Raw genomic sequence first — 18549 nt, 5'->3', positions numbered from 1 at the left:
TTCGTCTGGTAATCGGGTGCCAGTCATGGAAACAGAGCATGTCGAGAATAATGCCTAAGAGTTTCTAAGTGCCGAGAGTTCTGAGTCGAAAAAGTTCTCTCCCGTGCCTCTCGCCTAGGACTCCTTATGTACTCGCTCCTAGGTCGGTTTACGCTTTTTCCTCTTCTGCCCTTAAGCCGTCATAACTTAAAAATGGAGATATTCTGTTTTTCCCGATCTTTCAAGTTATCTTTGAATACTTCGTATTTATCCGCGGAAACTGTCCTACGGTTTATGGGCTTTTGGTTAAGAAATCGTAAGTGGGTTTCGAGTCACGTCTTAGGTCTCTTTGGGCTGTTGTTTGATTCGAAACGTTTATTACTGTTTCTTTCGATAAAAACAAACTTTCCGCGGTTTTTATCGTAAAGTTCGATTGATGACTTCAAATGACGAGAAACATGAAATAGGTTGGCTACGGTCTTCGGGAGATAGCATTAAAGAGTAGACGAGAATGCATGGATTCGTGTCGTATCGATTTTTAAGAAAGCACGGTCGCTACGTAGCGACCGAGTCGTGTGCGTGCTCGGTTGCTACGCAGCGACCGAGCCATGTATGTGCTCGGTCGCTATGTAGCAACCGAGCCGTGTACGTGCTCGGTCGCTACGTAGCGACTGAGCTTCGGTGAGAGCCCGGTCGCTACGTAGCGACCGAGCCGTGTACATGCTCGGTCGCTTCGTAGCGACCGAGCTTCGGGGAGAGCTTGGTCGCTACGTAGCGACCGAGCTGTGTACGTGCTCGGTCGCTACATAGCGACCAGCCGAGCACGGTCGCTACATAGCGACCAGCCGAGCACGGTCGCTTTTTGCGCTGGTTGCTACGCGGTAACCTTGTTCGCGTCTTTCTCCGATTTTTCGTGAATGTGTTTTCTCCGCAAGATTCTTCGTAAAAATAAATCTTTTTGTAAGATTTATTTTTCGTAAAAACGTTCATGCCGATTTTTACGGACTTTCAGACATCGATTCCGTCGTGACCGATTTTGATCCCAACACTGTAATTGTAAGACATTATAGTCAACTAAATATATGAAAAAATAAAATCAATAATAATAATTATAAACTATTTTTAGTCAATTACACATACATCGGCTTATGCTATTTAATGATTTTATGTAATTATCTAAGAAAACAGAGGGGAATTTGCCAAAACTAACACACAACTTGATTTTAACCCCAAACCTATACTAGTAAAATTATGTTTTAAAAGAAAAATATTTCTTTTTTTCTAATATCAAGATCATATGTGTGGAATCTTTTTTTTATGAAATATATACAAATATTTTTTCATCTAAGAATATATAGATATAAGGAAAATATTTTTTTACTTTTAAAGTATATTTAATGTTATTTAAAAATATCTTTTAAATGAAATATTACTATTTTGTGAACTTTTCTTTTTTAATGAAATCATATTATATATACATATATTTTCGATTTCAATTTCTTTTTGTAGTTTATAAATATTTCCTTTTTATTTTATATTTTTATTTGGAAAATTTTAAAAAAGAAATAATAGTATTTAAATATATATATATTTTTAATTCATTAAGGGTATCATAGTAATCAAACAAAATAAAAGTTATGAAAATAATTTTTCGGATAATATTATAGAGATAGGCTGTTAGTATAATAATTGGTGTAGATTAGCTAGCTGTATGTTTCGTACTAAAGATCATTTGTTGTGATAAATGTTCAAACCCCACTTTGTATTGCGTTTATTGTGAATCAAGCAAAAGACATTATCTACTTTGACAGGAAGTCAATCATTTCAATTTCAAATGTGCACATGGTCCTTGGCGAGCGGCTACTTTACCCAAAAAAAGTGAAAAATGTAAGGTGGTAGGGAAACAAATTATAATTAAAATAAATAAAAACATTTAAAAAGCAAGAAAAAGATAATTCAAACTTACAAACCCTTTAGCATTCAGTACCTAAGCATTATCCCATTAACCTTCCCTAATTTGGTTAATCAAAAACATAAAACACCCCATCATACTTCTACAAATCAAATCCATTTAGAAAAAATAACATAAAACACCCACAAACTAAAAAAAAACACACGAACTTCATGAAAAATAAATAAATAGATACATCAGAACCCTAAGATTAGTTCTTCATTGGCATGTCTTTCTTCTCTGTGACACAGTCTTCACTCGGTTTCTATGCTCTTGCTAAGCTCTTCAAGCTTCTTCAACCTCAGCTTCTCGCTTTCTCCAACCAACTGCCCCATCTCCCCAGGGAGAAATTTAGAGAAAAACAAACCAACACCGGTTAGTGAATGTTCAAACAAAACTCGGTTTTGTTGTTGTCCTAATAATTCTGTGAAAATTAGAACAGAGAACTCGAAACTAACCTCCATTAGCTTGGTGATCAGCTGAACTTTCTCACGGTTCTTCTCGTTGAATGTATCCAATGCTTCTTTGTATTCCCTTTCCTGTTTCATGTCATCCACACAAAACAACAAACATGAGTATCAGACTCTTCTGTTAATACCATAACAACCCAACCAAACCTATTGAGTTGACATTGAGTTTGGGTTTGGTAAAGACTAAAACAATTTAAACCAAACAACACTGGGTTTAATGATGACTTATTTCATTTTGGTATAATTAAATAGAATGACTATTATTGTTTATTTGTATTCTTAGATTTACTAATCATAATAAAATGAATTCACATATTAATCAAAATTGAGTTTGGGTTTGGTAAAGACCAAAACTTTTTAATACCAAACAACGCTAGTTTACCGGGCGGTAACTGCTATTGAGAGATATGTTTTACCTTCTTTTGAACTGTTGCGCCTAATGGTTTGAGTTCTTTGTTGACGCTATCAATCTTCTTTCGCACCAAAGAAACTTCTTTCCTCATGGGATCTGCCATAGTCTCAAGCTCCTGAAACCAAAAACAATAACATAAACATCTTCACACAAAAGTCAAACTCTTGTCTGAAAAAGCAGAGCTTGTGAAGAACCAAACAACAACAAAAAGAGATCTTTCACTTATCTGTCTGATCTAATCCCCCAAAAAAACTTACAAAACCCAATCAAAGTTTGTTCTTTGTTCAATAAACAGAGTACATGCAGAGAGAGCAATTAGCTTACTTTAGATTTCAAGCTTAACCATTTCAGAATTAACAAGTTCACATCTTTGAAACCCTAAATCTTCTAAATCGACAGAACAAAAACCGACTTTCGAAACACAAACACAAAGAAACAAGAAACCAAAAGTGCATGAGTCTAATTTCAGACAAGATCTTCAAAGTTTCGAACTTTTAAAGACAAAAATCAAACAAACCTCGCGGATGTTAGCGAGACGTCGGGTCTCCTCCTCAACCCGACCCAGCTGAGCCTTGACCCGTTCACGAACCTCCATTTTCCTCTTCTCAATCTCATCCTCTTTAGCCCTAAAAGCAGAGAGAGCAGAGCGAGCCATCTCCTCGTCTTCTCTAGACATCTGACTGCTAAAGCTCAAGCTCTTCATCTGCTGGCTCTGAGGCTGAGCAGGCTCTGTTGGCTGCATCTTCGGTTTCTCTTCCTCCTTGTGGTGGTCTCTGTTACCGTTACTGCTCTTCTTCCTCCTCAAGCCGCAGCAGGAACGCGAACTGTGCAGTTCCTCTGTGGAATTACGGTGGGGTTCTTCTGGTAACCCTATTTTTACTGACTTGGGATTGAATCGAAGCAAAAGCTTTTTTTGGTGTTTTAATGGCGGATTGAGAGAGAGTTTTGTGTGTGGTTAAGGTCTCTCTTCTCTCACTGGTTCTCTGTCCTCTTCTTCTCGGTCTTTTATATTTTGTTTGCTTTCTCTGTTTATTTATTTAATTGTTGTTTTACGTATCCGTTAAGTTCGCAGCTCTCAAACAATACTTTAATTACGTGTCATTATTTTTGTTTTTTCAAATTTATTTGTTTTTAGAATATTCTTTGATCTAATCCTATGTATTTTGGAAGTTTGGATACATCTAGATATTTGCGATTACAGTTACAGAGCTACTGATACGGATTTTAGAGTTCAAAAAAATTATTTAATCCACAATAATCCATTGCAACGATCAACGCTTGTTAGAATCCTGAGTGAGTTTCTCAAACAGAAAATGTTGGACAAAAACATTTGGTATGTCGGTGATTCGATGTTTCATACCGCGCAATGGTCGTCTGAGCACTCATCTAGCACCCCTCCTCTCAGCTCTATCAAGATATGGGCTCACTTAACAAGAGTTCCTCTCGACCTACGTTACCAACACGGACTTAGTCTCGTTGCGGGACTGATTGGTGAGCCGAAAGAGACAGATGATTTTACTCTAAACTTAGTGAACCTTATCTTGTCTCACGTGAAGGTAGAAGTTGATCTAACTAAGCCACTCCCGAGTGTTGTTGAGTTTGTAAGGCAGAGTGGTGAAGTGGTTGAGGTACTTGTCTCGTACCCGTGGCTGCCTCCCAAATGTACCCATTGTCATGAGCTTGGGCACGTTGTGAGAAACTGTCTGACTTACATTCCACCTAAAGCCCCTCCTGCCTCATCTGCTTCTGTTGCTACTGGTAATGCTGCAAGCGCAAAGAAAAGAGACTCAGCTTTTCAGCAAAAACCTATGAAAAAACCGGTAGTAAATATGCAGTTTCTCGCAGTAAAAACAAAGGTTACTAAGGCTTCTTCTTCCTCTCCTTCAAACACTCCCGCCCGCTCACCCAAAACTGTTTCTCTTCCCACTAGTCCCTTAGTCCCTACATCTCTTAATTTAGACTCTTTCACAGCCACAAAAACTTTTCACCCCTCTACTGAAAGTCCTTCTGACAAACCACAAAAGCCATCCCTCAAAAGATCCCGATCTTCCCCTACTTTTTCACCACCGTCCCATCCTAAAGTCACATACCAATCCTCTAATACAATCCAAATGTCACTCTTTCCTGAGGTTGGCACTCTAAAATACCTAGTTGTATCCCCCTTTATTGATCACCCACAAAAAAACTCTCTCATTGGTTCCTCTCCAAAAATCCCTCTTACTGGTCCTGTATTAAAAAACCCTTTTTTGCCTCTTCAAAATGTTGACTCTCTCCAGTCTGCTGGGGAACCCCTTTTTTCTTCCTAATGAGTGTCAAACTCTTTTTTTTGAACGTCCGTGGTATAAATGATCCGGACAAACATCGGCCTATTTCGGATTGGCTCTATAGCCATAGACCTATTTTTGGTGCACTTTTGGAAACACATATCAAGGAACTTTGCCTAGCCCGGGTTATGAATTCTGTTTGCCATGACTGGCACTACCTATCAAACCACTTATCGGATGAAGATGGAAGAATTGTAATCATTTGGAAGGACCCTGCCAAGGTGACTTTGCTAGCGCAGTCAAGACAGATGATTAAATGTGAGGTGGAGCTACCTAACTATCCTCTGTTCACCTACTCTGCTATCTATGCATCTAATCTGAGTGAAGAGAGAGCTGACCTTTGGGTGGAGCTACTAAACACACAAGCCACTCTTTCGCTGGATTCGAAGCCATGGATGATTGGTGGAGACTTTAATCAGATTCTCCACAGCCATGAGCACTCTACTTTTTGTCACAGTGTCCACTCCTCTCGGATGTTTGAGTTTCGTGACATTTTGCTCCAACTGGGTGTCAATGATCTTCGCTACTATGGCCCGGTCCATACCAGGACCAATAATAGAGATATTGCTCCTGTTGCTAAGAAACTCGATAGATGCTTGATCAACAGCCAAATCCTTACTGCCTTCCCGAACGCAACTTCAACCTTTCTCCCACCTGCGCCCTCAGACCATACTCCCTGTCTAACTGACCTAGCTTGTCAACTCCCCATAGTCGGTACCCAACCCTTTAGGTTCCTTAACTACTTGACCAAACACCCGAGCTTTCTGGAGGTTGTAACTGATGCTTGGTTTCTCGCTGGAAGCGTGTCTGTTAACTTGGCGTCTCTGTGCTGGAAGTTGAAATACATCAAAAGGAGTTTAAAAATGCTTAATAAAGAAAACTATTCTAATATCCAACAGAGAGTGCAAGAGACTTACGGTTTGTTGCAACATGCGCAGGTACAGGCTCTTACAGACCCTACTACTCAAACTTTTGCTGAGGAACATGCACTAAACCTGAAATGGCAATTCCTACGGCAAATTGAAGAGTGTTTCTTTCAGCAAAAATCGAGGATAACTTGGCTGCGTGAAGGAGATCTAAACACTGCTTACTTTCATCGGGTTTGTCAAGCTAGAGACAGCTACAACGCCGTTCGCTCGTTCCTGCTACAATCAGGGATCATCATCACTGACCCCTTGGAGATGAGTGCTCATGCTGTCTCTCACTTCAAAGCTGTATTAGGACCAGACTGTCTGCCGGTTTATACTTACTCCACGCGTGAATGGTTCCAGACTTTAACGCCCTACACCTGCAATCAACAACAACAAGGTCTTATTCTCATGATGCCGATGGGAGAAGAAATTACAAAGCTAATGTTCTCTCTTAATCCCAACAAAGCATCAGGGCCTGATGGTCTTACTTCTGGATTCTTCAAGGCTTCCTGGTCTCTACTTGGAAATGAGTGTATCAATTCGATTCAGGAATTCTTCAACTTTGGGTTCCTGCCAACAACGACTAACTCCACGATCCTGTCCCTGGTACCTAAATTCACAGGAGCGTCGCAAATATCAGATTATAGACCAATCTTCTGCTTGAATACTCTCTATAAGGTGATCTCTAGACTATTGGTGAGACGTCTAAAGCCAATCCTTAAAGACTTAATACTGCCTAACCAGACAGCATTTGTAGAAGGAAGATTGCTGGTTGAGAACACGGTATTAGCAAGTGAGCTCGTGAATGGTTACCATAAGAACCGTGGATCAAAGAAGATTACCGTAAAAGTTGACATAGCCAAGGCCTTTGACACGCTTTCTTGGGACTTCCTCTTCTCGGCAATGCAGAGCTTAGATCTTCCAGGCCCATTCATCCGTCTTCTTAGGTCCTGCATATGCACAACATCATTCATGGTTGGTTATAATGGCACGGTAAGTGGTTATTTCAAAGGAAGGCGGGGGTTAAGGCAGGAAGATCCACTATCTCCCTACCTGTTTGTAATAGCCATGAACTACTTGTCTCCGATGTTGGATAAAGAAGCACGTTCAGGATATCTGTCTTACCATCATCAATGCCACAAAACTAAGCTGACCCATCTCTCCTTTGCGGACGATCTTCTCATCTTTATTGATGGGTCGATTGAATCAGTGCAAAAGGTGCTTCAAATACTGCATGAATTGGAAAAGAGATCAGGTTTAGCGGTCAGTCTACAAAAATCTAGCTTTTATGCCTCAGGTCTTACGGATCAGGAAATATCTGCTATACAAGTATCTACTGGTATGCCTTGTGGGAGTCTGCCTATGTGTTATTTAGGAGTACCTCTGTGTACGAAGAAGCTAAGCTTGCAGAACTGTGAGCCTTTGTTGCAGCAAATAAAACAGCGTTTCTCATCTTGGTCTGTGAAAGCTCTTTCTTTTGCTGGGAGACTACTCCTAATCAAGACAGTGATTGCGGGGGTGTCAACATTCTGGTGTTCAAGTTTCATCTTGCCAAAATCCTGTATCAACAAAATAAACTCCATGTGTGGGTTATTCTTATGGAAAGGTAGCAGTGAAGGACATCACACGGCTAAGGTGAGTTGGGAAACAGTCACTCTTACCAAGGAACAAGGTGGTCTCGGAGTCAACGATCTTCACTCTTAGAACAAAGCGTGCATCTTGAAACTTATCTGGTTGTTATTCTTCTGCCCAACCTCGGTCTGGGTCTGTTGGTTTAAAGAAGTGATATTAAAGGGTGATGTCTCTAACTTTTGGTCAGTCAAGCCGAGCAACAACTACTCGTGGCTCGTGAACAAGATGATTAAAGCAAGAGACATAATTTACCCGTTGATCAAGAGAAGAGTGGGTAATGGTGAATCAACACGGTTCTGGTATGACAACTGGTCTCATCTGGGGAAGCTCTATACACTCCTCAACGCTGAATCTTCGAGACTCGGAATCCCCCTTTCTGCGACTGTAGCATCTAGATATAGAGATGGGAGATGGGCTCTGCCGCCAGCAAGAACAGAGAATCAGTTAGCTTTACAGGTGCACTTGACAACGGTTGTATTGACAAATGAAGAAGATAGCAATGAGTGGGTGATAGATGGCAAACAGAGACAGAAGTACAAATGTGGTGAAGTCTACACTTATCTGAAAGGACCTTGGCCTCTGGTTCCTTGGGCGAAACTGGTTTGGTTCTCTTATGGAATTCCTCGCCATAGCTTCTTAACTTGGCTTGTCTTACTTGATAGGTGTCCAACTAGAGACAGGTTAATCAACTGGGGATTAAATGTTGTCCCACACTGCTTGCTTTGTAACACAGGCCAAGAGAGTAGAAATCACCTCTTCTTCGAGTGTCCCTACAGCAACACCATCTAGACATGGATTGTCAACCGCTGTGATCTCCATCTCTCGATCTCCTGGGAAGACACAATACTCCAGCTTCAATCACTAAGAGGGAACAAAGACTCCAAGCGTCTCTGTCTGCTAGCAACCCAAGCCACAATCTACTGGATCTGGTCGGAGAGAAACGCAAGACTTCACCACCAAGTTTTCAAGCCACCTGAGACCTTAATCACCACTATTGACAGGCAAATCAGAAATCGTCTTCAGAGCTTCCGATATGCAAACTCCAGAGCTTCTTCAGCAATGACTCAACTATGGTTCCTCCGAACGTGATGAAAAACGGAGGAAACGAGAAAGACGCAACTGATCATCGTTCTCCGCCTCTTCACCCTCCTCTTCTAACTCTTGGGCCAGTTTGGGCTCTAGTTCCATTGATATGTGTTACTGAAATTTAAACACTGGGTCAAGCACACTCTAAACTAAAGCCAATCAGGCTTGTATGGGTTTTTGTTTCTTTTGCTTATTTAAACTAAAGCCAATCAGGCTTATTTATATCATTTGTAAAAGTAATTGTATGTCAAATATGATTTATAAAAAATATATATATATATATAATGATGTGTTATCATATCACTATATACCTTCTAAGATACCTTATAAAAATTAATATGTAAATAGTATGAAATGAATAGTTTGATATATCTATATGTATATTATCATTTTTGCTTAAATTTAATTTGAAGTCAATTACAAAACGATAATTTTTTTTCACTTTTTGATTTTGGTTAATTTTTAGTGTCCACTAAACAAATTAAAAACATATGATAGCAAGGCTTAAAAATATATATTTTCAGAATTTTCTTCAAGATCTCTAGATTAATTAAATAAATTAGTTACAAAAGAAATATTTGTAAATTCGTTTTACTTACGAACAGATAATCATGTAATTTTTATATAGCTTAACAATTAAACAAAACAGTTTTTTTTGAACAGAAACAAAACAGTTGTAACGGAAAAACAGTTATAACTGGAAATAGCAGTTATACAAATTAGGGATAACCCTTTTTATAATTATAAAATATTTTAAATCTTTTTCTAGTTAATTGATTGGAACAGCAAAATATATTTCTGGTCTTTTTTTTTTGTCAACGATATATATTTCTGGTCTAACTATTGATTTTGTCATCTGGCCTTTGGATATTAATATGTTAACGGTCAGGCTCAGGAATCATTTATTATTTTTGCTCATCTGTGTATCGTTTATTGTTAGTAAATGCAACGTTTATTTTATTGTAGTATTTTATTTGGGGTACGCTTGCCACTTGGCATACTATAATTTAAATGAAATAATCTTTTGAAAAAGATGACGGCTGTAAAGCAAAAGCCAAAGTATATTATCACATTTCAGCAAAAAAAATATATTATCAATACCTAAGTTGCAAGGAAGCGGAAACGACAAATGGAAACGTTTCGAAACGTTTGAAAACATAATTTTTGAATTTGTTTTGTTTTGAAAACGTTTCAGAAACATTTATCTATCTATCTATTATTATAAAGAACTGTTGGCTCTCTCCTCAGGCTTCCACGTCAGCCGCCAACTAGATAAGTCACTTCCACTCATATCGACACGTGGTATCTGTATACGAAACACATAGTTTCATTAAGACAGGAATTGTGATGGGCTTTCGTACTCCTTTTCCGCCATTATTTCCATAGTGAAGAATCTCCTCCTAGGGGTTTTACCACATCGATTGCTCTACTCTTAATCAACCGAAACACCACAGTTACAGATCCATGGCTTAAACGCCTCTTTAATCCATCAACCATGATTGGGTCTTCAATGCAAATCTCTCTTCTCCAGGACGGTCTATTTGTTAGTATAAATAAGTATGCTTTTCTCCTCCAGAATCCCTTTATTTTCTTCTTCCCTTTTTGATTTCCCATGATTTCATCAACTTATCTTCAATTTCATCGACATCGTCGACACGTTCTGGAAGCAATCAGAGCGGTTCGGCACCGATATCTTCATGGAGACAGTCACCAAGGTCGATTTCTCCTCGAGGCCGTTCAAGATCTTCACGGATTCGAGAACTGTGCTCGCCGACGCCATCATCATCTCCACCGAAGCTGTCGCGAAACGGTTGAGCTTCGTCCGATCTGGCAAAGGCGCTGGTGGTTTCTGGAACCGAGGGATCTCAGCCTGTGCTGTATGCGACGGCACCGCTCTGATCTTTAGGAACAAGCCTCTGGTAGTTATCGGCGGCGGAGACTCTGCGATGCATGAGGTTTATATAATCCACAGGTGCGATACGTTCAGAGCGTCGAAGATCATGCAGCAGAGGGCGTTGTCGAAACCTAAGATTGAATTGATTTGGAACTCTGTGGTGGTGGCGTATGGAGATGAGAACGGGAAAGGTCTGCTTGGTGGTTTGAAGGTGAAGAACGTTGTTGTTAGTGGTGATGTTTCGGATTTAAAAATATATGGGTTGTTCTTTGCGATTGGTCATGAGCCAGCAACGAAGTTCTTGGATGGGCAGTTTGAGCTTGATGAGGATGGGTATGTGGTGACCAAGCCTGGTACCACTAAGACGAGCGTTCTTCTCTACGAGGCTGTGGATTTCTTGCTATATAAAAGGTTAGCTTTCATCCTCAGAAATCCTAACACTAGAAATTTATGTTTATTTTGAATGGCTAACTTATCTATCTCTTCAAGTTCTTATTAGGTTTTCTAATAGAGTTTAGATCATTTATTGGTTTCTTGCTATTTTACTTCAGTCAACTTATTTGTTCTAATTTCCATTCTTGGGCTCTTTGAGTTACTGTTAGTTTCTTATAAAGGATCGTTTATGATTTGCAGGACCCTCCAGCTCCTATGCCAAAAGATACAAATTTGGATGTAATTAGAGTCTTAGTTGGTAAGCAATTTAACACTCAATGAATTTTTATGTCTATAGGCTCTTCTTATATGATGTTTCAGATGTCTTAAAAATAAATGTTTTCTTTTCTGTGCAGATGTAACCATCCGATTCTCATATATTACAAAGCCTGAGAGGTAATAAAGAGACATCAACTCCTTATTGCGTTTCATGTTCTATTTTTAGAAGTTATTAAAGGACATTTTTGTTCGTCTTTTATATGATTAGTTATTTGCAAGACATGGTTTGATGGTTATGGTGAACTCAGTATGACTGCATCATAGAACAAGCCATTGATGGGGTGTTTAACAAAAGTTCAGAACTCATCAGTCCGTATAACAACTTGCTTAGCTGTAGGTTTGCTTAGTTTCCTTCCTCTTCAATCCAAGGGACAATCAACTGGGTTGGTCTGTTTCATTTGACTGAAACTTGCAGCAATGAAAATGGTTTCTCACACTCAAATTACCAAAAGAAGAAGAAGGCTCTCTCTCAACTATTACACTGCAGGCAAGCATTCTCTGATGTTTTATTGATATTTCAATCTACCTGTATTCTTTTTGGTATTATCATCAAATCTAATGTGTATGTTTCATGCCACAGAGGATAGAAATTGATCGGGTCTTCTTTTGGAGTTCTGGAATACATGGATGGGGCCTTTCTGCAAGCAGAATCATATGAATGTGGGTTTTGTCTGTATTTTATAGAGAGGGAATGATGAGAGACAGTATTTTGTTTCAAATTCTTAAATACAGATTGGATTAGGTGAGACGTACCATTGCATACCTGAGAGAAGGGAAAAAATGCTATATGAGTTGAGACTGTTTCCCATTTATCTCCACAATTATGTATTTCTCTCTATCTCTCTTCTAACCAAGAGAAGGAGGCAATCATTTGGATGATGATTCTGATCAAAACCAGGATTGGCGATTTTTTATAGGTGTGAAGGACATGAAAAGATATAGATGAGAAAGGTTCAGAGATTATACTTTTTAATGTTCGTCACCAACAAAGATGAGGGAAAAAGGCAAACAATAAAAAGAATTAATGATTACATTTTTTATGGTAAGATAATTTTGTAAATTTTAACAAAAAGAGGAATTAGTAGAGTTGTTATAACTCTAAGTAAATTTCTGATTTAACGATTACATTTTTTACGTTTTTATGGTAAGATAATTTTGTAATTTTAACAAAAAGAGAAAATAGTAGAGTTGGTATAACTATAAGTAAATTTCTGAGTTGTAAATTTTTATTTTTTTTTGGCTTATTCCAACAGTCACTCTATTCTGAGGGATGTGGTTAACATGTGTTTATATGTGTCTATCTTCTAAGTCATAAAAGCTTTGTAAACTACTTACTTGGCTATACTTAAGAGCTAAAACCAATGTCTTCATGCTGGCTCTTTCGAGAATTACAATCGAGAAGAAAAAGAAAGATTATGCAACAATTACTTTTATGTGGCTCTCTCCGAGAAGTAACAGCAGAGGACAATGTCAATGAAAAGAGAAATACAAACAACATAGATGCAATGTTGGTTCCATAGATTCTATGATTCTCTATATCTCTCTAAACTAATTGGCCATCCGAACAATTTAACTAAGTTTTACAAAGAAAAATTTATATGCTTCATAAAGTTCTTTATGAATTTAACCAAAAATATATTGGTTTAAATTCCATGAACGTAAAGATACATTATCTTTTGTAGTTTACATATTATGATTTCAAAGTAGCTATTGGTTTGAATCTATTTTTATAACTTTATATTATAGTAATATACTATAAGGGATTATTAATTTCATAGTAATATAATTTTTAAAAATCCTGCTTAAATGAATGAGTGTTACTTAATCTGAATATGTAGTACGACCTTGGCTTCATATGGTTTATTTGATAAAAGTTTGGATGATATGGTTTATTTGATAATAGTTTAAATATAATGTGTAAACTTAAATAATCAATTTTAGATTGTTATGTTATTTAACTAACTTTAGAAAAGAAATTGTAAATTGATTCATTTTTCACATTGTCTAACTCAATAGGTTTTAAAATGTATAAAAAGTACCAACGCATTCACCAACAAATATATACGAATGAAAATAATTTGTAATTTTGTATTAAATTTCAACTATAGTGTCATGCATTTTTATTATACTTAATTTTAAAATAAAAATATAACAAACACTAAAAATGTAAAATAATTATATTAATGAAAAAATAAAAGATTTTTATTAATTTATCAAACTTTTGATTTCAGACAAGAACAACAAAAAAATAGTAAAAATTAAAATTATTTTTAGTTTAGAGTAAACTGCATATTTTTACACGTAAGAAAAGATAATATATCTTTTAATTGATTTTCACTTGCTTAACAAAGATTAATATGGACAAAGATAATTTAATAACAACATTCATTACAATAATTGATGTTAAAACAAATATTTTGTATCATTTATTAATAATTGTCTCAAATTGATATCATTCATTTTTCTGATGCTATTTATGTGATGTAATATGATCTTTTTTGTAGTGTATTGTATACGTCTTTTGCAAATACAAATCTAAAATACAAACCCACAAATCATACAAAAAAATAATAACATAAATCATAAATAAATTATATCCCGCCCGTAGGGCGGGCCGACCCTAGTATATATATATACAACTGATTAATATGTGAATTCATTTTATTATGATTAGTAAATCTAAGAATATAAATAAACAATAATAGTCATTCTATATTTAATTATACCAAAATGAAATAAATCATCATTAAACATCAAAGTAAAAAAAATAAAAAAAAATCTTAATACTTGAATATTAGATAGCCTAACTAAAGATAAAAATTATAACTGCAAGTCAAAGATCAGTAACATCATCTTCAACCTTATCTTCATTAGTTCCATCGAACATGACTGCTTCCAACTCAAGTTTATCGAGAGAAAGATATTCAAACAATTCAATTCTCCCAGGATTAGTCTCATACATTGAATCAAATTGATCACCTCAAACATCTCACATATGATTGAGACCATTATTGTATGCAAGACTTCATCTAGATAGAAGACGAAGGGTATAAAATAGTGACCAAGGAACGACGAAGAATAATACATTCCCTAACATTCCTAAGAAAAATCAATATTCACAAGGAATAATTTTTTTTTCTCATTCCTTACCATTCCTTTTTATAGAGAAATAAAGAAATTTTCCCAAAAAAATAGATATAAAGAACAAAGTTATTCCTTGTTAAATATAGGATGAAACAAGCATTCTTTTTCATTCCTGCAATTTTATTCATCTACGTTCATTTCCTATTCGCTCCTCTTGTTTCCAGAATGGTCACCAGTCGGACCCAAAGATTATTATGCACAAATACCAAAACAGAATCGTGAGTTTCCAAAATCAAACGCAAGTTTCCATCAAGTTTCCAAGATGAGATTTTTAAGAAACAAGTTTCCAATGTATTTCCACGAGTTTCCGAAAAATTTCGATTTCGAAACGTTTCTGAAACGTGAAACGGACTTTCGACCAAGTTTCCATGCAACATAGATCAATACAATATCGTCTATTAAATTTTGCGTATCAAGTGAAAAGAACGAACAATGAATGCTATTGAACGATTCCGACGGAAGAGACGGTGGATCTGGTGACAGAGATTCACGAACGAAAGATCTTCTTGCCGATGCTGATGCGCGACCAAAACGTCGACTAACCTTTCTTCCGATCACCATTATCGATCGATTTTGTTGTGAAATTTTGAGTGTCAAGTGAAACAATTACAAAAATCTCACAGAGAAGAATCAATCGCGAGAATCACCGATAGATTTAGGTCAAAAATGAAAGAAATGAACGGATCAAACGAGAGTTTGATTCTCTTCGCTCTGATACCATATTAGTTGAGCTCAATATCAACGAAGAAGAAGAAGCTCGAAATGGAAAAATGATTTCTGTTATTAGATCTTTCTGTTACAAGTTACATTATATAGTAATTGACTTCCTGTTTACATCAACCAAAACTCTAATACCTGTTTACATTAATCCAAACTCAATCATATATACAAGGTCAAAGAAAAATGATATGCTTAACTAGCTAGAGATATAACAATCGATTCTAAATTTGAAAGAGTTAGTGAACTTGTATTAATGAGCCAATGACTAAGGATATATCTGAGTTTCCCTAGAGTTGTTAAGTTTTCTTATACTCCCTTTGTTTCAGAATTCATGATGTTTAAGAAAACTTTTGATGTTTTCCTATTTCAAAGTAATTTATATTTTATCAAAAACTATGTAATCAATGATGGGGTTGATTGGTTGTGATGTAGCAAGTGACTTTAGCTTTAATTTTTATCTACAACTATGAAAGTTACCAATCATGCTTTATCTAGTTTTTAAAGCTTAAGTCAAAAAAAATTTAAAAATGGTTGTAGGATCCTTGTTTTCTAAAGTCTTATTTTGTAAGCGGTAAGAACATAAATATTGCTGTAGAAATATCTTTCCATTTTTATTATTTTTATCATTTAATTTCTTACAGCTACATTTACATCAAAAAATCCAAAGACAAAATTCTATAGTAAAACTTTTACGCTACGTCCAAACCAACCACCCGTGATATTTTGTAATATATTTTATAATTGCTTCAATAACTTTTCCTCCCGGATAGATAATTTATATTTGTGAATATACTAGAGGTAGGGAAGATATTTGGACTGGAGGGTGTAGCTGATAAAGCTCATGCTTGTAATGATGGTGGACACTCGAAGATAGCAAGATTAACAGACTCATCTGACTCTCCACACCTAGGGCAAATATTATCACATCGCATATGACAAAGCGTCAGGTTCCTTGTCACCACCACATGTCATGTTATCAACTGCCATATAAAATGAGACATTTTCTATGGTGCATGGACTTTTCAAGAAAAGGCATGGAGCTTGGTAATAATGGGTTTCGAGTAGACAACATTCTCTCTCTAGGATGTTTCGAGCCACCCAATATCCTGACTTAACAATATACTGATCACTTTTTGTACAATTCTAGCAGTAGCTATCTCTGTGATATGTTAGGCCTATGGCCAATCTCGTAATTAGAGTGATATCATCTAAGTGAACAATATTATCCAACATCTCCACATCCCATTCCTTTGAATCAACATTGATGAAGTCACTGACTAGGATGTGCCATTGGAACTCTATGTCTGGCTGGCCTAGCAGGTGTAGTAGGGATCCAAGGATCTTCTGATGTTTTGACCTCGTAGCCTGAAGGGATCTTATGTCTAATTTCCAACATTAATAAATGCCTTGCAGCTGAGAGGCAATCCATACATATGAAGAGTTATCTGTTGAACTTAATCGCAATGGCGAGCTAAGCCGATAATATTTTCCACGTAAAACCCTTGATAATAGAGAGTCTGGATATTGCGTTAATCACCATAACTGTTTTGCTACATGACCATGTTAAACTCGTGAATCATACGGAATCCGAGGTCACCATCGTCTCTTGGTAAGCATAGTTTCTGCCATTTAACCCGGTGGAGTCCTCTTTTTGGCGGGTTTAAGCTCCACCAGAAGTGTGCAATGGCACTAGCTAATTTTTTCACATATATCCAAGGGTAGTAAGAAACTTGACATAACAAAGGTTGGAAATGCTAGAGAAAGTGACTTGATGAGATCTATTTTCCGACCTTTGACAGCCATCTGGATGACCATCCATTTACTCTATGTTGAAGCTTATCCTTCAAGAATGCATAATTTTTAATTAATACTACTTTTTAGTTAAAAATATTTTTTTTAAACAGTTGTGCACTATCCTATAACTTTGTGTATTTTAGAACAGAAGAAGTAATTAGGGAAAAAAACCGCACCAAACCAAATCGACCCAGCCGAGCTCAAACCGACCAAACTAAACCAAAGTGTACATTTAAACAATTTGGTTAAAGATTTTATAAACCCGAATGGTTCAGTTTGATTTGGTTTAAAATCGAACCAAACCAAACCTAAAAACCAGTGTTTTTTAATTAGATTAACTAAATATATTAATAATATTAAACTTTAAGGTATATTTAGCATTTAACCTAAACAGCTAAACAAAATTTTATACATTAGACTTCTAAACAAATATATAGTAGATACAAAACTAAAAATAAAGTAAAAAATATATGAATCTCATACATTAACATTAAAACCAAAAAATTACCTATGATATTTATATTAGGTTTGAAAATAATAATATAAAATATTGGATTACATCTTCTTCATTTTTTGTCTTTACGTTAAAATATGAGAAAATAATCATTTAGTTTCAAATAATAATTTGTTATATGTTTATAAATAATTTTTTTGTAACCAAACTAGAACAAAACTAAAAAGATCAATTCCCTTGAACTGAATAAACACAAACAAAACCAAAAGTAAATCGAACCGAACACAAACCAAAATCGAATTAAAGCCAAACTAAACACAAACCAAACTAATTTCGGTTGACTTTGGTTAAAATTTGTTTAGACCCAAATAAATCAGGCCGAACCGAACCCAAACTAAACCAAATTTTAACTGGAACTAGAACTTGACCCGCGCCCCCGCGCGGATGTTTGATTTAATTTGTGTTCAACGTAAACTCATAAACCGCTGGTTTTATAAAAAAAACCATGTGTATTTTTTATGTTTTGTAATCCAACGCGCGGATGTTTGATTTAACTTGTGTTCAACGTAAACTCACAAACCGCTGGTTTTATAAAAAAAATCCATGTGTATTTTTTATGTTTTGTAATTTACATATAGAGTAGAATAAATTATTTTATAATATACTAGGGTCGGCCCGCCCTACGGACGGGATATACTTTACTTGTGCTCTATGTTATTATTTTTTATATAATTTTGTAATTTGTGTTTTAGGTTCACATTTGCAAAAGGTGCGTATGAGATATACTATTTTATTAATTTAAGTTATTAGTTAGTTAATTTGTAAATAATTTTTGTTTGATTTTTTGCTTCTATAATATTACTATGATTGAGCTATTATATCATTTTCAGTTGAATTTTTTTTTATTAAATTATTTAAAAAAAATCATATGTAGTTAATGTCAGTGATTTATTGTATATTAACATCTAAATAATTTATTTGTTATATCTTAATTTTAGTGTTTGGCCCTTTTAAAGTAGGAAGCTTGAGTCCGTGAACTGATCCTTATATTTTGTCTTTTAAATGTT

At 35.9% G+C, this 18549-nt stretch overlaps 3 protein-coding genes across 6 annotated transcripts; 2 read left to right on the top strand and 1 right to left on the bottom strand.

Moving 5' to 3' along the window:
• Window positions 1-1899: 1899 nt before the first annotated feature.
• LOC106296629 lies at window positions 1900-3821 on the bottom strand. 2 transcript variants are annotated; one of them, XM_013732809.1, is made up of 4 exons: window positions 3330-3821; window positions 2817-2927; window positions 2389-2469; window positions 1900-2256 (listed from the first exon to the last, which is right to left on the bottom strand). In XM_013732809.1, the coding sequence occupies exons 1-4, from the start codon at window positions 3552-3554 to the stop codon at window positions 2185-2187; spliced, it is 489 nt and encodes a 162-aa protein (XP_013588263.1). In that variant the 5' UTR covers window positions 3555-3821; the 3' UTR covers window positions 1900-2184. The 2 variants fall into 2 exon arrangements, with proteins under 2 accessions (XP_013588263.1, XP_013588265.1); XM_013732811.1 differs by having other exon boundaries at window positions 1900-2265; window positions 3330-3695.
• Window positions 3822-7904: 4083 nt separating this feature from the next.
• On the top strand, window positions 7905-8468 carry LOC106297645. The gene has a single exon (XM_013733848.1). The coding sequence runs from the start codon at window positions 7905-7907 to the stop codon at window positions 8466-8468; it is 564 nt and encodes a 187-aa protein (XP_013589302.1).
• Window positions 8469-10085: 1617 nt separating this feature from the next.
• On the top strand, window positions 10086-11857 carry LOC106296985 (thioredoxin reductase 2-like). Of its 3 annotated transcripts, none has more exons than XM_013733255.1 (5): window positions 10086-11070; window positions 11293-11350; window positions 11448-11487; window positions 11579-11703; window positions 11786-11857. In XM_013733255.1, exons 1-2 carry the CDS (start codon window positions 10463-10465, stop codon window positions 11333-11335), a joined length of 651 nt encoding a protein of 216 aa, XP_013588709.1. In that variant the 5' UTR covers window positions 10086-10462; the 3' UTR covers window positions 11336-11350; window positions 11448-11487; window positions 11579-11703; window positions 11786-11857. The 3 variants fall into 3 exon arrangements, with proteins under 3 accessions (XP_013588709.1, XP_013588708.1, XP_013588707.1); XM_013733254.1 differs by having other exon boundaries at window positions 10086-10322; window positions 10433-11070; window positions 11579-11851; XM_013733253.1 differs by having other exon boundaries at window positions 11579-11851.
• The last annotated feature ends 6692 nt before the right edge of the window (window positions 11858-18549 follow it).

This window comes from Brassica oleracea, chromosome C6 (genome assembly GCF_000695525.1).
Source record: "Brassica oleracea var. oleracea cultivar TO1000 chromosome C6, BOL, whole genome shotgun sequence".
NCBI classification, from domain to species: domain Eukaryota; kingdom Viridiplantae; phylum Streptophyta; class Magnoliopsida; order Brassicales; family Brassicaceae; genus Brassica; species Brassica oleracea.
Note: the sequence above shows the minus strand (reverse complement) of the source record. Positions and strands in the feature narration are given on the sequence as shown.